The sequence below is a fragment of the Bos indicus x Bos taurus genome, chromosome 4 (genome assembly GCF_003369695.1).
Source record: "Bos indicus x Bos taurus breed Angus x Brahman F1 hybrid chromosome 4, Bos_hybrid_MaternalHap_v2.0, whole genome shotgun sequence".
NCBI classification, from domain to species: domain Eukaryota; kingdom Metazoa; phylum Chordata; class Mammalia; order Artiodactyla; family Bovidae; genus Bos; species Bos indicus x Bos taurus.
Genome location: NC_040079.1, coordinates 55971464 through 55998141, shown reverse-complemented (window position 1 = coordinate 55998141; position 26678 = coordinate 55971464). Strand labels below are relative to the sequence as shown.

Below are 26678 nucleotides of genomic sequence, written 5' to 3'. Positions count from 1 at the left end.
AGGGCCCAGATCTTCCTTAGATACAATGAAGTAGGCACTCAGAACAGCTTAGTGACTTCCACTCTTCATTGCTTATATCGTTTTCCCCTTTCACCGTACAACCCAAATTCTACTATTTTCATTGTAGGCAAGAGAAAGAAAATAAAGAGAAATGTAAAGGGGCAATATTTATATAAAATAAACAGAAGAAAAGTATTATAAGTTTTCTTTTTAAGAGGTCAGTGACTATATAGTCAGTAACTATCTTAATTACAAAAAAAAAAAAAAAGCTCATGGCTATAAATCATTTAAACCAAATATAAATTTCAAATAGCAATAATACAGACCTTAAATGTTTTAAAGACCACTTGATATATGAACATGCTGCTGCTGCTACTACTGCTGCTGCCAAGTCAATTCAGTCGTGTCCGACTCTATGCGACCCCATAGACGGTAGCCCACCAGGCTCCCCCATCCCTGGGATTCTCCGGGCAAGAACACTGGAGTGGGTTGCCGTTTCCTTCTCCAATGCAGGAAAGTGAAAAGTGAAAGTGAAGTCGCTCAGTCATGTCTGACTCTTAGCGACCCCATGGACTGCAGCCTACCAGGCTCCTCTGTCCATGGGATTTTCCAGGCAAGAGTACTAGAGTGGGGTGCCATTGCCTTCTCCGATGAACATGCAAAGAGGAGCAAATAATATAAGAATAAAATATAATATTGTTTCTAGTATCAAAATATAAAAATGAAAGCAATGATTTAAGAATTGTTTTCTACAAAGAGAGAGATTAACATAATTTGTCCATTCTGGTTAACAGCTTTTAGATTCAATTTTAAATCATTTTTCTTGCAAATAATTTCTACAAAAGAAAAATTTTCAAAACTAAAAATGTTTTGCCAGTTCTACCCTACAACACCTGATTTTGCAACAAATAAAAATAAAGTAAATGATAGTCTATAATATTTTTCTGAGTTCCAGCAAATATGACAGAATCAACACAGACCAAAAAAATACAAACAACAAAACACAAGTAATAACTACATTTATCAGCCTGTTACCTAAATATTACTTATAAGGCAAATGATCTTAAAAACTGGGTCACTTTGTTTCAAAAAAAAAAAAAACTGGGACATAATCATGACAGTTCACCTAAGTTCTGTAAAGTATACATTTTTTTTAAAAGTCATTTTTATTTCATCCCTATAATATGCTTTGTTCCAACATGCTTGGTCATAAGTTTTTACCTTGTCCATTTCCAGTATTGTCAACATCAGCCAAACACAAACAGCCTTGATCAAATTCTTCTTTATCTCCCAGAACAGTAGACCACCAATCACGGGCTTTAAATAAAGACATTTTCGTTCACTCTAAAAAGAAAGCATTTGTTTATAATCAAAATCCACTTCACAAAGTGCAAGTCACAACAGGATGTAGCATACAGAACAAACTAAACTTAGACCACTTTGAGAAAAAATAATGTTTAACTCTAATTTTTTGATATTTTGTGGACACACGCGAAACCACAACTCCAAATGAGTGGAAACATTAGTCAAATATTTTGCCATGCCACTGGAAAGTGAAGCTGAGAAATTATACATTTATGTTTCGTCAATTCTCTCCTCTGGGACATTTAGCAGACAACTGCACAAAGTAACATATTCTTTGAAGGATCAAGATCCAAATTCTACCAGTACTAGTCAGCACATAATTCAGCACTAGTCAGCACATAATTCCTAATTATGTGCTAATTAAAACACGTAATTTCCCTTCAGTTTGGTCATCAGAAAGACTGTAGCATCTCCTGTCACAATGAGTTGCTAAGAAGAGCAAATGAGATCAAATGCATCAATGACTAATACCGGAAGGGGTACATTCAGATCAGATCAGATCGGTCGCTCAGTTGTGTTCAACTCTTTGCGACCCCATGAATCACAGCACGCCAGGAAGCTTTCACTCTCTTTCCCCTAACTGTAGAAAGGAAGATGGAAGAGGAAATTCACACCAAAAAAACAACTAGGAAATGTGGGCTGTAGGTCTACTTATAGCACTAATTACCTGTGTGTCCTCAGGCAACTCACGTAACCCCTTTGCACTTTGATTCTTCATCTAAAATGAGGATACACCAGCCATACCACTGGGCTATGGATGTGGTGGATGTGAAAGCACACTGGACCTTTTAAATTACAGTACAAACCACATAGGGGGTTTCCCAGGTGGATCAGACGGTAAACAATCTGCCTGCAATGCAGGAGATCCAGGTTCAATCCCTGGGTATGGAAGATCCCCTGGAAAAGGGAATGGCAACCCACTGCAGTATTCTTGCCTAGAGAATTCCATGGTCAGAGAAGCCTGACAGGCTATATAGTCCATGGGGTCACAAAGAGTCAGACATGACTGAGTGACTAACACTTTTTAGGGCTTCCCTGGTGGCTCAGACAGTAAAAAATCCACTTGCAGTGTGGGAGACCTGGGTTCAATTCCTGGGTTGGGAAGATCTCCTAGAGGAGGGCATGGCAACCCACTCCAGTATTCTTGCCTGGAGAATCACCATGGACAGAGGAGCCTGGCAGGCTACAGTCTACGGGGTCACAAAGAGTCAGACATGACTGAGCAACTAAGCACACACATCACATACCCACCCCGGGATTCTATGAGAATTTATTTAGCTTCCTTCAAGATACACTGATTTAAATGATAGTTAGGATAAGCAGTCAACTCTTTTCATTCAAAGAAGCTCTGTTCTATAAGGTGGCAGCAACCATTGAATTTGCAAACACTGAACCATTGCTTCCAGAGGAAATAGAGGGTTAGAGTCATACAAGCTTCTATTCACAGCATTTTCAGCAACCAATCAATACATAATTTTGTTTCTGTGTGTTTCTGTTTAAAGATAGTTTTTTTATATACTGCTGGTTCATTAACATTGATCTCAATGACCAACCACGCTACAACTCATATTTGAAGACAACTTATCTACTATATGTATTTTCTCCATAGAGTCCATCACAGCCTTCTTGCACTTAGAAACATTAGAGAGTACGTTAGCACTACTCTGGGGGACAATTTTAAATAGCAATATCACACACACACATACACAAAACTCAAACCACAGAGTTGGAATAAGTAGACTACGTAGGCACTAAGTAGACTACAAAAAAAAAGGAGAGCAGAGACAACACAAGAAGGCAGAGAGTTGCTGTGTTAGACATCAGCTGGGAATATCCATATCAAGTGACTCAGATTTTTTCCCACTCTGCCCACAGCCATGAATGACACCAAAAGCACTATGAATATTGCTTTGGGATTACAAAAAATTTTGGTGAGCAGAAAAACTCACAAATACAGAATATGCAAATAATGAGGATCGCCATACTTTTTTTAAAAGGTAGATCAATCTGCTTCTTTCAGTAAGCCTTCCACACAGGTTAAACACAGAAATCAAGATTACTTGTATTCATAGAGTTGGCTAAGAAATTAGCTGACCATAATATGGTGGTAAAAAGTACAGCCTCCGGAGGCAGTTGATGTGAGTTTGAATCCCTGCTCTACCATATACTAACCAGGCAACCAGATGCAGGTTACTAAAAGTTACTGAATCTCTCTATACTTTGGCTTCCTCATTTGTTAATACAAAATAAAGGTAAGAACGGTATGTGAAGACTGAATAAAAGCACAGTAGAGTCAGCCTACAAAATAGGAGCAAGTATCTGCAAATCATGTATCTGAAAAGAGCCACAATACACAATACATAAAGAACTGGTAAAGTTCAACAACAACAACAAAATTTAAATGGGCAAAGGAGTTAAGGAGACATTTATCTAAATAAGATAGACAAATGGACAACAAGTACATGAAACAACGCTCAACATCACTAATCATTAGAGATATGCAAGTTAAAACCACAATGAGATACTACCTCACATCCATTAGGATGGCTATTAACAAAAATAATAAGTGTTAGCAATGATGTAATCAAACCCTTGTGCACTGCTGGTAATAATATAAAATGATGCTGCCACTGTGGAAACAGTCCGGTGTTTTCTCAAAAAATTAAAAATTTAAATTACCATTTGATCCAGCAGTTCCACTTATGGGAATTCATTTGGCTGTATTAGCCAAATGAACTGAAAGCAGTTTCTCGAAGAGATATTTGTACAACCATGTTCATGGCTCAGTGGTAAAGAATCCACCTGCAATGCAGGAGACCTAAGAGATGCAGGTTCAATCCCTGGATAGGGAAGATCCCCTGGAGGAGGGCATGGCAACCCACTCCAGTATTCTTGTCTGGAGAATCCCATGGACAGAGGAGCCTGGTGGGCTACAGTCCATAGGGTCACAAGAGTTGGATATGACTGAAGCATCTAAGCACGTACACATACATATGTTTATAGCAGCATTATTCACAAGAGCCAAAGGTAGAAACAAACCACCTGTCCATTGGCAAATAAGCGGATAATCAAAATTTAGTATATACATACAATGGAATCTGTTTGGTGGAGCAGTACTCTATTTTGTTGAAGTATAGTTGATTTACAATGTTGTGTCAGTTTCTGGTGTATAGCAAAGTGATTCAGTTGTGTGTGTGCATATATATATACATACTTACATATATATAGTTTCCATTATGGTTTAGTACAGGATAATGAATATAGTTCCCTGTGCGATACAGTAGGACCTTGTTGTTTATCTATCTTATATATAGTAGTATGTATCTGCTAATCTCAGCTTCCTAGTTTATCTTTACCCCCACCTCCCCTTTCCCTTTAGTAACCATAAGTTTGTTTTCTACGTCTGTGAGTCTGTTTCTGTTTCATAAGTAAGTTTATTGTGTCATATTTTAGACTCCATATATAAGTGGTATCATATTTGCCTTTCTCTGACATTTCATTTAGTATGATAATCTCTAGGTTCATACATGTTGCTTCAGATGGCATTATTTCATTCTTTTTATGACTGAGTAGTATTCCACTGTGAGAGAGACAGAGAGTGAGTGTGTGTGTGTGTGTGTGTGTGTGTGTGTACCCTACATCTTCTGTATTCATTCATCTATTGATGGACATTTAGGTTCCTTCCGTATCTTTTGTGTGTGTCTGTGCTCAGTCTCGTCCTACTCTTTGTGACCTCTTCTTTGAGACGTCATAGACTGTACCCCTCAAGGCTCCTCTTTCCATGGAATTCTCCAGGCAAGTATATTGGGGTGGGTTGCCATTCCCTTCTCCAGGGGATCTTCCGGACCCAGGGATTGAACCCAGGTCCCCAGGATTGCAGGAGGATTCTTAACCATCTGAGGGAAGCCCAGAAGTCCTAAGAGGTTGCTTTTTCCTTTACTTCATTATTTTTTATTGAAGTATATGTGAGTTCCAATATTAAATAAGTTTCAGGTGTATAGCACAGTGATCCAGTGTTTTTATAGATTATATTCCACTAAGAGTTATTACAAAGGGATTTCCCTGGTGGTCCAATGGTTAAGACTCTATGCTTCCCAGTGCAGAAGGCATGAGTTTGATCCCTGTTATGGAACTAAGATTCCACATGCTATGAGCACAACCAAAAAAAAAAATGTTTTTACAATATAATGACTATAATTCCCTGTGCTGTACAACTTATCCCTGTTGCTTATCTACCTTTTTAACTTTTTATTGGATTATAGTTGATTTACAAAAAGGTTGCATTTTAAATAATTTCATTTCTGCAACATTTTCAAAATTACAAAATTAAGCTGATGGAGAACAGATCAGTGGTTACCAAGGTTAAGAGAGGGTATGACCAAGGATTAATGCAAAGGAATTTCTTTGAGGTGATGAAAAAGTTCTAGAACCAGACTTTGGTGGTGGTTCCATGGCATAAATTTTATTTCTTAGAGCAGTATTCCTACAAAAAAAAAAGTGTATGTAATATAAAACACGGTGAGATTGAAATAAGATCTGTAATTTAGCTGTAGTACTAAATAGAGTATAGCTGCTGTTGTTCAGTCGCCCAGTCATGTCTGACTCTTTGCGACCCCATGGACTGCAGCACACCAGGCGTCCCTGTCCCTCCCCATCTCCCAAAGTTTGCCCCTTGCATTGGTGATGCCAGCCAACCATCTCATCTTCTGATGTCCTCTTCTCCTTCTGTCCTCAATCTTTCCCAGCATCAAGGACTTTCCAGTGAGTCAGCTGTTTGCATCAGATGACCAAAATACTGGAGTTTCAGCTTCAATATCAGTCCTTCAAATAAGCATTCAGGGTTGATCTCCCTTAAGATTGACTGGTTTGATCTCCCTGCTGTCCAAGGAACTCTCAGGAGTTCCTTGGACAAAGGTGTCAATTCTTCAGCACCCTGCCTTCTTTACGGTCCAGCTCTCACAACCATACGTGACCACTGGGAAAATCATAGCCTTGACTATACGGATGTTTGCTGGCAGAGTAATGTTTCTGCTTTTCAACACACTGTCTAGGTTTTTCATAGCTTTCCTCCCAAAAAGCAAACGTCTTCTGATTTCATGGTTGCAGTCACCATCCACAGTGATTTGAGAGCCCAAGAAGAGGAAATCTGTCACTACTTCCACCTTTTCCCCTTCTATTTGCCATGAAGTAATGGAGCCAGATGCCATTATCTTAGTTTTTTTTTAATATTTAGTTTTAAGCTGGCTCTTTCACTCTCCTCCTTCACCCTCATCGAGAGGCTCTTTACTTCCTCTTCACTTTCTGCCATTAGAGTGATATCATTTACCTATCTGAGGTTGTTGCTGTTTCTCCCACCTATCTTGATTCTAGCTTGTAACTCATCCAGCCGGGTATTTCTCATGATGTGCTCAGCATATAGGTTAAACAAACAGGGTGACAGCAGACGGCCCTGTCGTGCTCCTTTTTCAATCTTGAATCAATTAGTTGTTCCATGCAGGGTTCTAATTGTTGACTCTTGACCCGCATACAGGTTTATCAGGAGACAGGTAAGATGCTCTGGTATTCTCATCTCTTTAAGAGCTTTCTTCAGTTTATTATGATCCACACAGTTGAAGGCTTTGGCATAGTCAATTAAACAGAGGTAGGTGTTTTTCTGGACTTTCCTAGCTTTCTCTATGATCCACTGAATGTTGGCAATTTGATCTCTGGTTCCACTTCCTTTTCTAAACCCAGCTTGGATATCTGGAAGTTCTTGGTTCACATAATACTGAAGCATAGTATGCAAGATTTTAAGCATGACCTTACTAGCATGGGAAATGAGTGCAACTGTCCAATTATTAGCACATTCTTTAGTACTACTCTTCTTGGGAATTGAGATGAGGATTGACCTTTTCCAGTCCTGTGGCCACTGCTGGGTCTTCCAGATTTGCTGACATATTGAATGCAACACCTTGATGGCATCATCCTTTAGGGTTTTGAATAGTTCTATTAGAATTCCATCGCATCCACTAGCTTTATTAACAGCAATGCTTCCTAAGGTCCACTTGACTTTGCTCTCCAGAATGTCTGGCTCTGGGTGAGTGACCACACCATCATAGTAATCCAGTTCATTAACATCTTTTTTGTACAGTTCTTCTATGTATTCTTTCCATCTCTTCTTGATCTCTTCAATAATCAGGGGAAAGACTAGAGAGTTCTTCAGGAAAATTGGAGCTATCAAGGGAACATTTTGCTCAAAGATGGGCACAATAAAAGGACAGAAACAATGGGGACCTAGTAGACACTGGAGAGATCTAGAAGAGATGGAAAGAATACACAGAAGAACTGTACAAAAAAGATCTTAATGAACAGGATTACTGTGATGGTCGTGGGTGGCTCTACATGGCATGGCTCAATGTTTATTGTACTAATGTCAATTTAATGGCTTTGATAATTGTACTTTATCACTGGGAAACCACTATTTTTGCAGCTTCTATGTGATCGTAAAATCCTTTTAAAGTGACAACTTTAAAGAAACAACGGGGTAGGGGAGAAAGAAAATTCCATGTAAGGCCCTCTCTTTATCTTAAAAAAGAAAGCAGTCAGGTAAAGGCAAGGTGTTGATGAAAATTAAGGAAAAATACCTAGCAGGTAAGTAAACTGAAGCTTTAACATGTGGGAGAGTTTCTGAAAAACCATCTGTATCACCTGTTATTAATAATGGCACTATGTAAAACCATACAGATTTCCAGATGACTAAACTTCAAATCTCGTAGCAAATATTCAAAACCATAATAAACACTTCTATTATACTTTTATTGAATTTTTTAATTTGAGAGGGATGTAACAGTATTTAATAAATGCCATATATTCCCATTACATACTTGAGATACATTGGAAAATTGTAACTCATCATACCATTGGACTGCCACAATAAAGACACATCATTCTCTTGCAGCCCAGGGCAGAATATGACCCCAATTCAACACCATTCAATGATTCACTAGGAGGTCTCACAACACTCAGCATATAGTCATCATCATGGCTATGATATATTACTTAAAAGGACAAAAAGCATAATCAGGAAGGGTGAAAAGTATATGTACCTGTAGTTTTAATACAAACACACATGACTTCATCAGATGAAAATACCTATTATGTGAACATGGCCTTAAAAACCTTTGTTAGTGAACAAATTTTTTCAGCTTGCTAGAATAAAGGTGAGTGGGGGGAGGAATCTCCAATATGAAAAACTAACTCTCCAACACTGTGTGTAAACGGAACTGTTCTAAATCAAGCAGTAATTTCTCATGGACTTCTATCATAAAATTGAATATCTATACTTATTAACAAAATACAACTGGCAACATTTAGTTCCTTCCTGTTTCTCCTGCTCTATCAATTTCTCCTTAGACATCTACCACTTCATTAGCTTCTGAAAGTCCTCCTTTTCTAGATTATTTAGCTTTGCTACCCCAAGTGTAGTCCCTGGACTAGCAGGTCAGCATCACCCAGGAGCTTGTGAAAATTGAGAATCCCAACTCCACCCCAAACAACATCCCCAAGCGATTCGCATGCACCTTAAAGTTTGAAAACCACTAGTTGAACTGATACCTGATACCCTATGCGGATGTTTTCTTATAGCAATGCTCTTATTTCTCTTCATTTTTCCTGTGTCCCCTGCCTCTAGTCATCTTTCCAAAGTTCAGGACAAAAGACTCACTTTTAAAATCAAGAGCCTCCACAGCTAGAAGGTACTTATCAATCAGCTAGTCTTCTCATTCTATAGGTATATGACTCCCCTAAGTTCAGTTCAGTTCAGTCGCTCAGTCATGTCCGACTCTTTGCGACCCCATGGACCAGAGCACACCAGGTCTCCCTGTCCATCACCAACTCCCAGAGTTTACCCAACTCATGTCCACTGAGTCAGTGATGCCATGAGACTATCTAATCCTCTGTCGTCCCCTTCTCCTTCAGCGTTCACTCTTTCCCAGCATCACAGTCTTTTCAAATGAGTCAGCTCTTCGTATCAGGTGGCCAAAATATTGGAGTTTCAGCTTCAACATCAGTCCTTCCAATGAACACCCAGGACTGATCTCCTTTAGGATGGACTGGTTGGATCTCCTTGCAGTCCAAGGGACTCTCAAGAGTCTTCTCCAACACCACAGTTCAAAAGCATCAATTCTTCGGTGCTCAGCTTTCTTTATAGTTCAACTCTCACATCCATACATGACCACTGGAAAAACCATAGCCTTGACTAGACGGACCTTTGTTGGCAAAGTAATGTCTCTGCTTTTGAATATTCTGTCTAGGTTGGTCATAACTTTCCTTCCAAGGATTAAGCGTCTTTTAATTTTATGGCTGCAGTCACCATCTGCAGTGATTTTGGAGTCCTCAAAAATAAAGTCTGACACTGTTTCCATTGTTTCCCCATCTATTTGCCATGAAGTGATAGGACTGGATGACATGATCTTCGTTTTCTGAATGTTGAGCTTTAAGCTAACTTCTTCACTCTCCTTTTTCACTTTCATCAAGAGGCTCTTTAGTTCTTCTTCACTTTCTGCCATAAAAGTGGTATCATCTGCATATCTAAGATTATTGATATTTCTCCTGGCAATCTTGATTCCAGCTTGTGCTTCATCCAGCCCAGTCTTTCACATGATGCACTCTGCATATATGGAGAAGGCAATGGCACCCCGCTCCAGTACTCTTGCCTGGAAAATCCCATGGACGGAGGAGCCCGGTAGGCTGCAGTCCATGGGGTTGCTAAAAGTCGGACACAACTGAGTGACTTCACTTTCACTTTTCACTTTCGTGCATTGGAGAAGGAAATGGCGGCCCACTCCAGTATTCTTGCCTGGAGAATCTCAGGGACAGGGGAGCCTGGTGGGCTGCCATCTATGGGGTCCCATAGAGTCGGACACGACTGAAGCAACTTAGCAGCAGTAGCAGCACTCTGCATATAAGTTAAATAATCAGGGTGACAATATACAACCTTGACGTACTCCTTTTCTATTTGGAACCAGTCTGTTGTTCCATGTCCAGTTCTAACTGTTGCTTCCTGACCTGCATACAGGTTTCTCAAGAGGCAGGTCAGGTGGTCTGGTATTCCCATCTCTTTCAGAATTTTCCACGGTTTGTTGTGATCCACATAGTCAAAGGCTTTGGCATAGTCAATAAAGCAGAAATAGATGTTTTTCTGGAACTCTCTTGCTTTTTCCATGATCCAGTGGATGTTGGCAGTTTGATCTCTGGTTCCTCTGCCTTTTCTAAAACCAGCTTGAATATCTGGAAGTTCACGGTTCATGTATTGCTGAAACCTGGCTTGGAGAATTTTGAGCATTACTTTACTAGCGTGTGAGATGAGTGCAATTGTGTGGTAGTGTGAGCATTCTTTGGCATTGCCTTTCTTTGGGATTGGAATGAAAACTGACCTTTTCCAGTCCTTTGGCCACTGCTGAGTTTTCCAAATTTGCTGGCATTGTGAGTGCAGCACTTTCACAGCATCATCTTCTAGGATTTGAAATAGCTCAACTGGAATTCCATCACCTCCACTAGCTTTGTTTGTAGTGATGCTTCCTAAGGCCCACTTGACTTCACATTCCAGGATGTCTGGCTCTAGGTGAGTGATCACACCATCGTGATTATCTGCGTCATGAAGATCTTTTTTGTACAGTTCTTCTGTGTATTCTTGCCACCTCTTCTTAATATCTTCTGCTTCTGTTAGGTCCATACCTTTTCTGTCCTTTATTGAGCCCATCTTTGCATGAAATGTTCCCTTGGTATCTCTACTTTTCCTGAAGAGATCTCTAGTCTTCCCCATTCTGTTGTTTTCCTCTATTTCTTTGCACTGATCACTGAGGAAGTCTTTCTTATCTCCCCTTGCTATTCTTTGGAACTCTGAATTCAAATGGGTATATCTTTCCTTTTCTCCTTTGCTTTTCGCTTCTCTTCTTTTCACAGCTACTTGTAAGGCCTCCTCAGACAGCCGTTTTGCTTTTTTGCATTTCTTTTCCATGGGGATGGTCTTGATCCCTGTCTAAATTACAGACCTAATGGCAGAAGCATTTCTGCATACCCTCTCCAGGTTTCTAGACTTGTTAGGCTGTCACTGCCTTCAATTTAATATCTGAAATACTGAAAAAGCATGGGTCAGTAGAAAGGTTTTTTGTTGTTGTTGTTTTGCTTTGTTGTAATTTAAAAAAGCGGGGGGGATGCTATTTTTAAACCTAGGTCCAACAAATAGCTCTTCTTCACAAGACCACAGCTACTTCATTTCAGACCAACTTACCTTCATAACAGGGCAAAACATAATTTAATACAAAGCGAGCATGCAGTCTGTTGTGTCTGACTCTCTATGACCCCATGGACTGTAGCCCACCAGGCTCCTCTGTCCATGGGATTTTCCAGGCAAGAATACTGGAGTGGGTTGTCATTTCCTTCTCCAGGGGATCTCCCCCACCCATGGATCAAACCCACGTCTCCTGCTTTCCAGTCGTATTCTTTAACACTGTGCCACCTGGGAAGCCCTAATATATAGCAGAACTGCATGAATTACATTACATCACAATTCGCACACTGGTTTGCCCATGACCCAGGTGTTATCATTTACCATTGTGGACAATCAACTGCTGAATAAGGTCTAACATCTTTAAAAATTAATGAACAATAGGAAAACTAACAATTTAAACTGATGGCCAGTAGCGTGTCTCCCAGTGCCTCTCTTTTCAATTTCAAAGGCAGAAGCAGAGAACAGTGCACTACCCACTCCCAAAAAATTAAGAAAACACAAACCCTCATTTGTGCTAAATTTGTACATCGTCAGTTTCCTTTTCTCAAAAACTGGTGTTTTACTTAGGCTGCAGGATAAAAGATTTCAAAGGGGAGTTCCTTTCCACTTTGGCTTCATAGATTGGACAGCAAGTCTGAACAACCTAAGGTTGCTAGATATCCTGCTTATCTGCAACAACAGCAACAAAAAAGCTTAATCTCTTGGCTTGAAAAATAAAACACACCTACAAAAAAAGTCTCTTTGCACATATCAGCTGTGTTCTAATAACCTTATACATAATCATTTTTATTGCTTGCTCACTCAGTCATTTCAGTTGTGTCTGACTCTGGAACCTTATGGACTGTAACCCGCCAGGCTCCTCTGTCCATGGGGATTCTCCAGGCAAGAATACTGGAGTGGGTTACCATGACCTCCTCCAGGCAATCTTTCTGACTCAGGGATCAAACCCATGTCTCTTTGCATCTCCTCCATTGGCAGGGAGGTTCTTTACCACTAGCACCACCTACTTGCTTTTAAATATAAGTCTTACAGACTCCAGAGCACATTGATATCTAATGGAACTCTGATGAAATCTTGGGATAATATAGGTATTTTTCCCATAACCATATGTTATACAACTTAAAGTTTCAGAGAATTCCACTTTCAGCATGACATGTAAGAAGTTCCATGGGCCCACTTCCCAGTGAAACTCTGAAAATAATTTTTTAAAACAATCATTTAACGTCTCTGGAAGTTGTCCTAGGAGCATACAGCAAATAAAGAAACGTTAAAAATCTAAAACTCTGTAAGAACAGTAAGAGCCTGTAATATTTAAACTAACACTCCCTACTCCATACTCCTAGTTCAGCAAGACAGTACTGCACTGCAGACTGGTACAGCCAAGAACCCTCTCCCCACAGCTCCCAATCAGAAAACCATTTTCCCAGGAGGGGCAGGACATTAGCATTATTTGTCTTGCTGCCACCTATCTGTTGCTGACTACAGAAGAAATTGAAAATCTAAACAGACTTATAAAAAGTAGAAAGACTGAAGCAGTAATCAAAAAACTACCTACAAAAAAAGACAAGGCTCAAAGAAAGAAAGGGAGGAAAGACTAAGCTCAGATGGTAAATTTCACCAAATTGTTTTTAAAAAATTAACACCAATTGTTCACTAATCTCTCCAAAAAATAAAAGAGGAGAGGTCACTTCCCAACTCACTCTATGAAGCTAGTGTTACACTGATAACAAAACTAGACAAATACAAGAAAAGAAAACTATGGACCAGTGTCTCTTACAAATGTGTATGTAAAAATCTTCAACACAACACCAGCAATGTGAATCAAGCAACATATGATTAGAATTAAACACCATGGCCAAGTGTAATTTACCCCCAGGAAAACAATGTTAGTTTAACACCCAAAATTATTTAAGAAAATATACCAAACCAATAAAGTAAAAAACACCTGATCTTATAAACAGAGTCAGAAAAAGCATTTGACAAAATCCAAAACTCTTAAATTGTAAAAACTCTTGATGGAAGAAATTTTCACATATGAGATATGGGGAAGTCATTCTGGCTTAAAATATAATTAAATTTAAACTTCACATGAACTAGAGCACCCTGTCGAATAGCCTGTCTTATAACCTGTCAAATATGCATGGTACATCTGCTTTAACCATTAAAGAAAAGAGTGTATTTAAAAATCAAAATGGAGTAACTGTGATTCAAACATCCAAAATGGAGCCAGATGGCCATGGTGGATGTATTTTATTCATGTTACTGCATCACTGAGAACTTAGATTATCTGAACTGTATCAAACTCAACAGCACATGCAGAACTTTTCGAAACAATATCTGCTAACAGCTACCAGCTGCAACCTTATAATCTCAAAGTCTTTCCTCATACTATGCAACCATTTCAAACCCCAATAAATCCTTAACAAGCATCCTTCCAAGCTCCAATCCTAATTCTTCACAAACAACTTACATAACTTTTTGGTTATAAAGTTGTAACTTCTTGAATCTGTGTTTCCCAGGCTGTAGCCCTCAGTCTGGCTCAAATAAAGCTCTTCTATTTTTATTATTATTAAGAAATGATGCTAAAGCTGAAACTCCAGTACTTTGGCCACCTCATGTGAAGAGTTGACTCATTGGAAAAGACTCTGATGCTGGGAGGGATTGGGGGCAGGAGGAGAAGGGGATGAGGGGATGAGAAGATGAGACGGCTGGATGGCATCACTGACTCGATGGACGTGAGTCTGAGTGAACTCCGGGAGTTGGTGATGGACAGGGAGGCCTGGCGTGCTGCGATTCATGGGGTCGCAAAGAGTCGGACACGACTGAGTGACTAAACTGAACTGAACTGAATTGATTCTTATTATAGATCGTTTATTGATTATTAGCACCTATGTTTTCAACATACTAGGATAGAAAGGAACTTCCTCAAACAGAAAGAGAACACTTACATGCAAAACTCATAGCTTATACCATACTTAATGGTGAATGACTGGATGCTTTCTCCCTAATATCAGACACAAGTCTAGGATGTCCTTCTTAACCACTTCATTTGACTGGAGGCTGTAAATTAGCCAATTAAGTAGAAAAAATTAAAGGCTTACAGATTGGAAAGAAAAAAGTAAAATTATCTTTACTTACAGATGACATGATCTTGTATATAGAAAATCCTCAAGAATTCAGTAAAAACAAACAAACAGAAACTATTAGAGCTGATAAACAAGTCAGTAAGATTGAAGGATACAAGATCAACATACAGAAATCAACTGTATTTCTATGTACTGGCAATGAACAATCCAAAAATAAGAAACAACTGCATTTACAATATAAAGAATAAAACACTTGGGAATAAAAGTAACAAAAGACACATAAAATATATACTCTGAAAACTACAAAATATAGTCAAAACAAAAAAAGATCTAAACAGGAAAACACACCATGTTCATGGTTCTGAAGCCTTAACATTATTAAGATGGCAATACTTCCCTAATTGATCTCCACATTCAATGCAATCCCTACCAGATCTCCACGTCTTCTTTGTACAAATTGACAGGCTTCTGATGAAATTCTTATAGAATTACCAGGGACTCAGATGGTCAAAATAATCTTTTAAAATAAGAACAAAATTGGAGAACTCATATTTCCCCCATTTCAAAAATTACTACCAAGCAACAGGAATTAGGACAGTATGGTACTGGCATATGAGTTCAGTTCAGTTCAGTTCAGTCGCTCAGTCGTGTCTGACTCTTTGCGACCCCATGAATTGCAGCATGCCAGGCCTCCCTGTCCATCACCAACTCCTGGAGTTCATTCAAACTCATGTCCATAGAGTCGGTGATGTCATCCAGCCATCTCATCCTCTGTCGTCCCCTTCTCCTCCTGCCCCCAATCCCTCCCAGCATCAGAGTCTTTTCCAGTGAGTCAACTCTTTGCATGAGGTGGCCAAAGTACTGGAGTTTCAGCTTTATCATCAGTCCTTCCAATGAACACCCAGGACTAATCTCCTTTAGGATGGACTGGTTGGATCTCCTTGCAGTCCAAGGGACTCTCAAGAGTCTTCTCCAACACCACAGTTCAAAAGCATCAATTCTTTGGCACTCAGCTTTCTTCACAGTCCAACTCTCACATCCATACATGACCACTGGAAAAACCATAGCCTTGACTAGACAGACGTTTGTTGGCAAAGTAATGTCTCTGCTTTTCAATACGCTATCTAGCTTGGTCATAACTTTCCTTCCAACGAGTAAGCGTCATTTAATTTCATGGCTGCAATCACCATCTGCAGTGATTTTGGAGTCCAAAAAAATAAAGTCTGACACTGTTTCCACTGTTTCCCCATCTATTTCCCATGAAGTGATGGGACCAGATGCCATGATCTTCGTTTTCTGAATGTTGAGCTTGAAGCCAACTTTTTCACTCTCCTCTTTCACTTTCATCAAGAGGCTTTTTAGTTCCTCTTCACTTTCTGCCATAAGGGTGGGGTCATCTGCATATCTGAGGTTATTGATATTTCTCCCGGCAATCTTGATTCCAGCTTGTGCTTCTTCCAGCCCAGTGTTTCTCATGATGTACTCAGCATATAAGTTAAATAAGCAGGGTGACAATATACAGCCTTGACTTACTCCTTTTCTATTTGGAACCAGTCTGTTGTTCCATGTCCAGTTCTAACTGTTGCTTCCTGATCTGCATATAGGTTTCTCAAGAAGCAGATCAGGTGGTCTGGTATTCCCATCTCTTTCAGAATTTTCCACAGTTTATTGTGATCCACACAGTCAAAGGCTTTGGCATACTCAATAAAGCTGAAGTAGATGTTTTTCTGGAACTCTCTTGCTTTTTCTATGATCCAGCGGATGTTGGCAATTTGATCTCTGGTTCCTCTGCCTTTTCTAAAACCAGCTTGAATATCTGGAAGTTCATGGCTCACGTATTGCTGAAGCCTGGCTTGGAGAATTTTGAGCATTACTTTACTAGCATGTGAGATGAGTGCAATTGTGTGGTAGTTTGAGCGTTCTTTGGCATTGTCTTTCTTTGGGATTGCAATGAAAACTGACCTTTTCAGTCCTGTGGCCACTGCTGAGTTTTCCAAATTTGAGGGCATATTGAGTGCAGCACTTTCACAGCATCATCTTTTAGGATTTGAAATAGCTCAACTGGAATTCCATCACCTCCACTAGCTTTGTTCGTAGTGATGCTTTCTAAGGCCCACTTGACTTCACATTACAGGATGTCTGGCTCTAGGTGAGTGATCACACCATCATGATTACCTTGGTAGTGAAGATCTTTTTTGTACAGTTCTTCTGTGTATTCTTGCCACCTCTTCTTAATATCTTCTGCTTCTGTTAGGTCCATACATTTTCTGTCCTTTAGCGAGCCCATCTTTGCATGGAATGTTCCCTTGGTATCTCTAATTTTCCTGAAGAGATCTCTAGTCTTTCCCATTCTGTTGTTTTCCTCTATTTCTTTGCATTGATTCCTGAGGAAGGCTTTCTTATCTCTCCCTGCGATTCTTTGGAACTCTGCATTCAGATGCTTGTATCTTTCCTTTTCTCCTTTGCTTTTCGCTTCTCTTCTTTTCACAGCTATTTGTAAGACGCCCCCAGACGGCCATTTTACTTTTTTGCATTTCTTTTCCCTGGGGATGGTCTTGATCCCTGTCTCCTGTACAACGTCACAAACCTCCGTCCATAATTCATCAGGCACTCTATCAGATCGAGTCCCTTAAATCTGTTTCTCATTTCCACTGTATAATCATAAGAGATTTGATTTAGGTCATACTTGAATGGTCTAGTGGTTTTCCCTACTTTCTTCAATTTAAGCCTGAATTTGGCAATAACGAGTTCATGATCTGAGCCACAGTCAGCTCCCAGTCTTGTTTTTGCTGACTGTATAGAGCTTCTCCATCTTTGGCTACAAAGAATATAATCAATCTGATTTCGGTGTTGACCATCTGGTGACATCCATGTGTAGAGTCTTCTCTTGTGTTGTCGGAAGAGGGTGTTTGCTATGACCAGTGTGTTCTCTTGGCAAAACTCTATTAGCCTTTGCCCTGCTTCATTCCGTATTCCAAGGCCAAATTTGCCTGTTAATCCAGGTGTTTCTTGACTTCCTACTTTTGCATTCCATTCCCCTATAATGAAAAGGACATCTTTTCGGGGTGTTAGTTCTAAAAGGTCTTGTAGGTCTTCATAGAACCATTCAACTTTAGCTTCTTCAGCGTTACTGAAGCGTTACTGGTTGGGGCACAGACTTGGATTACTGTGATATTGAATGGTTTGCCTTGGAAACGAACAGAGATCATTCTGTCATTTTTAAGATCGCATCCAAGTACTGTATTTCGGACTCTTTTGTTGACCATGATGGCTACTCCATTTCTTCTAAGGGATTCCTGCCCACAGTAGTATATATAATGGTCATCTGAGTTAATTTCACCCATTCCAGTCCATTTCAGTTTGCTGATTCCTAGAATGTTGACATTCACTCTTGCCATCTCTTGTTTGACCACTTCCAATTTGCCTTGATTCATGGACCTGACATTCCAGGTTCCTATGCAATATTGCTCTTTACAGCATCGGACCTTGCTTCTATCACCAGTCACATCCACAACTGGGTATTGTTTTTGCTTTGGCTCCATCCCTTCATTCTTTCTGGAGTTATTTCTCCACTGATCTCCAGCAGCAATTTGGGCACCTACCAACCTGGGGAGTTCCTGTTTCAGTATTCTATCATTTTGCCTTTTCATACTGTTCATGGGGTCTCAAGGCAAGAATACTGAAGTGGTTTGCCATTCCCTTCTCCAGTGGACCATATTCTGTCTATAGCATATGAGTAGACATAGATAAATGAAAAAGAACTGAGAGTTCAGAAATAAACTCATGCTTATAGGAGCCTTACTCATAATACCCAAAAGGTGGAAATGACCCAATTGCCTACCAATTAATGAATATATAAATGCAAAGTAGCATAGCCATTCAGTAGAATATTCATGATGAAAGGAATGGAGTAACTAATATATGCTGCAACATGGATGAAACTTGAAAACATTACTTCAAGAGAAAGAAGCCAATCACAAAAGACCACATATTATGTGATTCCATTTATATAAAATGTACAGAATACACAAATCCATAGAGACAAAGTAAACTGGTGGTTTCTTAGGTTTGAAGGAGAGGAGAAGACAGGAAAGTTATAAGCACAGGGTACAAGGTTTCTTTCTGAGGTGATAAAAATATTCTAAGATTTACTGTCATGCAACTGATGGCTGCACATACCTGTGAATAGATTTACAAAATTGAATTGTATAAACGGTTTAATTGTATGGCATGTGAATTATATTTCAATAAAGCTGATATTTTTTAAAGAGTATATAGTGATGAACACATGGGGGATTGCTTTACTATTATTTGTGTTTTTGTTTATGTTTAAAATCTCCCATAATAAAAATAATAAAATAATATTTTACTCTTTTTAATAATTGAGTGCCTTTATTTTTATTTTTCATTTTCTAAAATCAGTTCAATTCAGTTCAGTCGCTCAGTGTTTTATTTTTTGTTTGGCCGCACTGGGTCTTACTTGTGGCACGTAGGATCTTCAAACTTCATTGCAGCATGTGGGATCTTTACTTGCATCGTGTGAGATCCAGTTCCCTAACCAGGTATCGAACCCAGGCCCCCTGCATTAGGAGCATGGAGTCCTGGTCACTGGATCAAAAGGAAGTCCCAAAGTTTCACCTTTTTTAAATTAGGATACTCCTGTATTTTGGCCACATTTACCACTCTTTCAGAAGAACAATAGGTTGGCAAATTAAATTCAGAAGATTAGCAAAATAAATTCTACCCTTTCTCCTAGAAGGACATCCTACCCCATTGACAGAGAAAAAAATTAACCATAAATTAAAACTCATATAAAATCCTAATTCATTTTCCAAGTTCAAAAACATACAGGTCTTGACTTTAACATATTAAGGTAAGCAGTTGGATGGCAGAGGTCTATTACTGGCAGGAAAGGAAGAAAGGAACAATGGTAATAAGGCATTTTCAGCCATGAAATCTGGCTTTTTTGTTGCAAAAACAAATTTAAAATATTCCAAATAACAAAAGTTTAATATGCATAAGTTGATTTTAATTTTATTTGTCTTCAATAAAAGTAAGAAATAAGAATTTGCATTTTACCCCCTATTCATTCAGTGTTGATTTCCAGCTCCTTAATGATTTTCTGTTTTTTGCCTGTTGTGCTTAGTCACTTAGTTGTGTTCGACTCTTTGCCACCCTTTAGACTGTAGCCCACCAGGCTCCTCTGTCCATGAGATTTTTCAGCCTAGAATTTTTGAATGGGCTGCCATTTTCCTCCTCCAGGGAATATTCCTGACCCAGAGATAGAACCTGCATCTCCTTTGTATCCTGCATTGTAGCCGGATTCTTTACCCATTGAGTTATCAGGGAAGCCCTTTTCTGTTTTTAAATAAATGTAAAATAAAAACCAAATATCAGGTTTTTCATCCTTTCATCCCTTCACTAGAAAAGAAAATAATAGCTAACACTTACTAAGCCTTTACCAAGGCCCCAGGTACCATTCTAAGTGCTTTGCAAGTATTCTAATCTTCATAACAAAGCTACTACAAAGTAAACCATAGATACTATTTTATAGGTATTCTTGAACAAAGAGAGGCTAAGAAACCTGCCCAAGCGATCACAACTATCAATAGCAAGAAGTTGGAAGTAACACCCAAAGCCAGACTATCTACTTACAGATAAGTGCAGCCACCTCACAACAATTAAAAAGCTATAACTCTGTTAGCATTAATTCTAATCACTGTGAGTTCAGACTTCAGGAAAGTATCTCCCATATTTAATTAAAATTTTAAAGGATGATTAGAAAACAATAATTAGAAGGTTTTAACAGATGCATATTATAAATAGCCACAAAAGACTGATTTCTTAGACCTTATTAGAATATTAAATAAGAACTCATCTCTTTATCCCTTAACCTCCAGAAATTCTCTTCCACACTTCTCACTTTTTTTTTGTTTTTAATACTTTTTTTTTGTTTTTAATACTTATATATATGTTATCTCCCACACCTAGTTTATTCAGATTTAGTTTTCATTTAAGACGTGGGTGTTTTAATACCTCATTTGCTTAGTCCTAAAATATGGAAGGATGGCTAGATGAACAGCTGTGGCAATAATAACCCCAAGAATCTTCTGGAAGGAACACGTGGGTGAGATGGCAGAGGCTGAAATTAGGAGGCTAAGACACTGACACTACTGCTTTCCATTTCAGCAGCTTTATTTTCTCCATGTCATGCTAGTGCTGCCTCGAATTTTGGAAAACATTGGTCAGGTCTTCCAGTCCAGGCAAGATAACAAATGCACAGAGTTAGAAGAATGTTGCTTTTGAAGACAATATTATAGACTCAATGCGAGAATTTTAATAAAAGCCACAAAAGATGAAAGATCACAGGAGAAGGAGTTTGACAGACCTCAACTGTATGGCTTTAGACAAGTCCCTCTTCCTCTAGATTCCCAGTTGTTCTGGGAAGATGGGAGAATAAAATAGCCTAACACATGTAACTACTTACACCAATGTCCAATCCATAGGAAGCATTCAATAAATGTCAGAGAAGTGTCAGTAGTAACCTCGAAGTAGTAATAGCAGTAGTGCTGGTGGTGGTTATGGTATGTTCCGAGCAAGACAAAAAAAATTACAAATGTGAATGTGAATGATGGTCCCTCTGGAACGAAGATTTAAACTGAAGTTGAAAAGAATGATAGTAACTTTTCATTAATCAGCAAGAATGCTTTGTGTTTCAATAATTTTTCAGAAATTCCTTATCCTGAGGGATAATATCTGCTACAAACTTCAAAAGTTGCAAAGCTTTAAAAATTACTATGCCCTATTGATACTGGATTTTTTTTGTCCCTTCAAAGAAGGTTTCCATCCAGAAGTCTCACCAAAAACATAAATGTGTGGTTGTAATTTAAGAACAACAATTACTCATAATTATAAAAAATAAAAAATTCCTTAAAATTATAACTTGTAAATCATTTGCAGAATTTACAAAGTTTCTTTTATATATTATTCTAAATAATAGTTCAATCTATTCACCAAAAAATCTTCAACAAGTAATCTCTTTACGTATTTGCAGCAAATACGTAAAGAGGTTAGAAACATCTCTCCCTCTCTGAATACTCAGACTTTAGCTAAGACTTATCCTTTTCCCTCCAGCATCCTCAAATTGTGGATGTCTGTGATATGGTTTCATTTTTAAAGTAAAAGTGAGATGGATGCGGGAGGGCGGGCAGGCAGGAAAGATCCTCAAAATTGGAGTCAATTGCACGGCACTGAACTGGGGAAGAGAGAGAGATCACTTCAGTTCATCTAAACTGCTGTGGTCTGCAGTGTAAAGAGAGAAGGAGAAGGAATAATCCTATTGCAAGAAGGAATTAAGGGCTATTAGTACATGCATCCTACTTCAGTCACAGGCTGGGAACTGCTTTGACCATTTGTTCAGAAGACCTGTTGAAGTGTCACAGGAGAATGCTTGTGCACCATGTGACACTCCTGAATGGAATCTTTAAAAATTCGTATCACCCTTTTTCGACATTCACAGGATCACACACACACACACACACTGTTCTGGTTGTTTTCTTTTGAATGCATATTCCATAAGAAACCTGTTATCCTCTATCTCCCCAAACCATTACATGGCATCAGAGAATCAATCTGATCAAAAAATATATATAAAGCAAAATAAAACATGGAAAGGGCATTCATGAATCCGATGTTTAATTCTAGACATACTTCCTTACCTGATGCTGAATCAGGTGGGTCCTGCCCCACCGTCCTTCGCAGTCTCTACAGATTTCCCTTTAAGAATGTCTGCCAGGGTCCCAGGGCTGGAACGACGAGCAAGATCGGACGTCGCAGAGAAAAGCAATCCTTACTACTCCTTCTCGTTCTCCTGATCCAACTTATTCCACGACCCAGGCAAAGACAGCGTCTCACCAGGTAGCACCACCAGCTCCACGGAGTTGGAGTGATCCCATCAAGTAGCTCTCCCGCATCCTCTCTCTGTCACCCTCAGAGACGAGCAGGAAAAACGGTATCAGTCCGTGGCAGAGATCAGGCAGGAGAGAACAGAGGGAAGTAATGCTGCTCACAAAGAAGAGGAAATGATGAAGGAGGCAGTGAGTGGGATGTAGCAGAAAAAGGACAGCAGCGGCGGAAGGGACACCTCCCGATTCCAGCCTAACTCCAAGCCATCTTCGCCCTGTTGTCATAGCACTTTACAACGAACGCTACGGCGCAAGTCAGATATCAGAGTCCCAATGCCTTCTGGGGGTTGTAGTCCTGAGTGTCTCCGGAGCGCGGAAGACGGAGAATTTTTCCTGATTGTTGGAATCAGATTTCTACTGGGCGGAGCTGGAGCGAACCATTGCCTTCTCCTCATTAGCGGTGAGACAGAATTAATTTGATTCCCGTTTTCTGTCCTCAGACTTGGACGCGGGCTCTAAGGAAACCCGCCTCCCGCCTCTGGCGCGGACGAAGCCACGCCCCCAATCCAGGCTCAGTCCCCGTCGCCCGTGGGTGGGGCTTTCCACGGAGGCGTGGCTAGGGTGGGGCGGGGCTCGGGCGCGGCGGGGCGCGGCGGGGCGCGGCGGGGCGCGGCGGGGCGCGGCGGGGCAGGGCGAGGCGGGGTTGGGCGGGGCTGGGCGGGGCTGGGCGGGGCGGGGCGGAGGGCGGGGACCCAGTAGGTTTCCGGGCCAGAGCATCCCACCCAGCGACCTCTTCTCTTGAACCGAGAGGCGCAGAAGGTCAGGTCCATGGAAGAAGCAACCTTGGCGAGGGTGAGCTCAAGTGTGTGCGCCCTAATGACTGGGGTGCTGCTGGCCCAGTACATGTTCACCTCAAAAAGGAAGGAATACGTACTGTGCATATTCTGGAACTCCCCAGAATTTCCTGCTCAATAACAACAACCCTGGAAAAACACTACCTGATTTCTTTCCTTGGTTCTCCTCTTCTTGATTCTGTAGACCAACTTCTTCCTGCAACGCGATTACATTTCCTTTGTTTGTAAATCACAGCTCCCAAAGCCTATGTCATTTTTCTTGACTGTATTTGAATGTCTTAAAAGGCATCATCATATACGTCACTCATTGGCCCAGATAACTTCCATTGTTGCGGAATGCAAGTGTGTGTGCCTTTAGCACAGTGAAACTGAAACTGTTAGTCTTTCAGCCGTATCCAACTCTTTGTGACCCCATGAGCTGTAGCCTGCCAGGATCCTCTGTCCATGGGATTTCCCAGACAAGAATATTGGAATGGGTTGCCATTTCCTTCTCCAGAGGATCTTTCGGACCCAAGGATTGAACCCGGGTCTCCTGCAGTGCAGGCAGATAGGCCAGACCCAAATGTCAGAGCTCAGAGCAGAGAAAGTTTTATTACAATACCATTCAAGGAGAATGGGTCAAAGGTGCTCAAAAAAAGATAAAATTAAAAACCCTGAACTCCTCGAAATGTTTCAGCAAAAGGCAATTTTAAAGGCAAAGTTGGGGGGAGGTGTCCCAAGGTATGTGATTAGCTCCTACGAAATGGGGACTTGGGCTCATGATAATCAAGTAGTTAATTTCTTCCATTTTGTGGCAGTTTTTAGCATCTGAAAAACTCAGGAAATATCCATGAGATACTATTTTCTGAGTCCTTCAAACAGGAGCTTTGGCAGAGGATACGGGGAGAGATCTATCCTGGGAAGGCCCCATAAGGTCATGATCAGTTACACATGAATGGCTAAATCTACGTTCATTCAACAATTCTTATTGGCTTCATTGTTAGAGGAAAAGATCATTTCCAAGTTCCAGGGCATATGTCAGTATCATTTCAGATGTCTATGCATAGCTTCTGTGTGTTTGTATTTTCCTGGATAAATTTGAAGAAGTTCTTCATATTTTGTGGCATTAACGGTTTGAATATTTCCGCAAGTATTTCCCTTATGCTGTTATTTTTACTTCCTCTGCAGTTTCTTCCATTATTTCAAGGCTGAAAAAATTATATATCACATACAGTTTCAAAGCACAACCTAGCTAAGCACCTAACACTTTTGCATCCTGGTTCTGGAGAAGAAAATGGCAACCCACTCCAGTACTCTTGCCTGGAAAATCCCATGGACAGAGGAGCCTGGTAGGTTACAGTCCATTAGGTCAAAAAGAATGGGACACAACTGAGCGACTTCACTTTCACTTTCCATGACCTACTAGTTGTTTTCTTGTGCAAATCACTGAGCTCTCTGGGCCTCTTTATCACTAAATAAAGATAATACACATGGGTGGTAACAGCACTTGTTATAGTTTTTTAATTAAATGAACTATTATACTATTAAGAGCTTGGTTCAATGACATAAAGAGTGCACAGTATATACTGGCTTTTCATTTCCAGAACCCAAATCTTACCTGAATTCAATATATTACACTGACTATATGACGCATGGATCATCGAAAAAGCAAGAGAGTTCCAGAAAAATATCTACTTCTGCTTAATTGACTACACCAAAGCCTTTGACTGTGTGGATCACAACAAACTGTGGAAAATTCTTAGAGAGATGGGACTACCAGACCACCTTACCTGCATCCTGAAAAATCTGTATGGCACTCAAGAAGCAACAGTTAGAACTGGACATGGAACAACAGACTGGTTCCAAATTGGGAAAGGAGTACATCAAGGCTGTATAGAGTCACCCTGATTATTTAACTTATATGTAGAGTACATCATGAGAAATGCCAGACTGCACAAGCTGGAATCAAGATTGCCAGGAGAAATATCAATAACCTCAGATGTGCAGATGACACCACCCTTATGGCAGAAAGCGAAGAAGAACTAAAGAGCCTCTTGATGAAAGGAGAGTGAAAAAGTTGGCTTAAAACTCAACATTCAGAAAACTAAGATCATGGCATCCGTTCCCATCGCTTCATGGTAAATAGATGGATAAGCAGCGGAAACAGTGGCTGACTATTTTTTTGGGCTCCAGAATCATTGCAGATGGTGATTGCAGCCATGAAATTAAAAGATTCTTGCCCCTTGGAAGAAAAGCTATGACCAATCTAGACAGCATATTGAAAAGCAGAGACATTACTTTGCCAACAAAGGTCCATCTAGTCAAAGCTATGGTTTTTCCCATAGTCATGTATGGATGTGAGAGTTGGACCATGAAGAAGGCTGAGTGCGGAATAATTGATACTTTTGAACTGTGGTGTTGGAGAAGACTCTTGAGAGTCCCTTAGACTGCAAAGAGATCCAACCGGTCTATCCTAATGGAAATCAGTCCTGAATATTCATTGGAAGGACTGATGCTGAAGCTGAAACTCCAATACTTTGGCTATCTGATGCGAAGAACTGACTCATTGGAAAAGACCCTGATGCTGGGAAATATTGAGGGCAAGAGGAGAAGGGGACGACAGAGAATGAGATGAGTGGATGGCATCACTGACTGGATGGACATGAATTTGAGCAAGCTCTGGGAGTTGGTGAAGGACAGAGAAGCCTGGCGTGTGCTGCAGTCCATGGGGTCGCACAGAGCCGGACACGACTGAGCAACTGAACTGAACTGATACATCGCATGGCTCACAAGTTTTGGAAAACTGAAAAATTTCCATGGAAGCCTCGCTTTCTTCAAAAACTGAGTGCATCCTACTAATGGGTAACGAGCAGCTCCTGTGTGCCTAGCCACGGGGAGATACAAAATGGACTTGCACAGGTTTCCTGGCCTCCCGGGTTGGAGATGGCGAAGAAGTTGCCTGACTCCATGAGGGGCCCAGCCACTCCAGAACTGGCCCAACTCCACACGCCGCCGCCAGGGGGCGAGCTCTGGCCTCCGGCACCAGCCAACCTGAAGACAGGGCTCCGATCAACGACTCAAGACCGCGCCGGCCATTCCGCGGTGCAGGGTGCAGCCGGCCGCGGAGAGAGCACCCGGCCGGGCCCGGCGGGACGCGGAGCCGCAGCGGGAGGGGGCGCTGCTGGGCCAGGAGAGCGCGGCGCAGAGGAAGTACCGTCTT

At 40.4% G+C, this 26678-nt stretch overlaps 1 protein-coding gene across 2 annotated transcripts in view; it reads right to left on the bottom strand.

Moving 5' to 3' along the window:
* BBS9 (Bardet-Biedl syndrome 9) overlaps positions 1 to 23192 on the bottom strand; it is a 481201-nt gene extending 458009 nt beyond the window's left edge. The window contains exons 1-2 of one of the 2 annotated variants that reach the window (XM_027539506.1): positions 22440 to 23192; positions 1222 to 1344 (exon numbers count right to left, since the gene is read on the bottom strand). In XM_027539506.1, coding sequence (XP_027395307.1) covers positions 1222 to 1333 — 112 coding nt within the window. In that variant the 5' untranslated portion in view covers positions 1334 to 1344; positions 22440 to 23192. The remainder of the gene's footprint in view (positions 1 to 1221; positions 1345 to 22439) is intronic. The other variant, XM_027539507.1, reaches the window with a different exon arrangement.
* Between the last annotated feature and the right edge of the window lie 3486 nt (positions 23193 to 26678).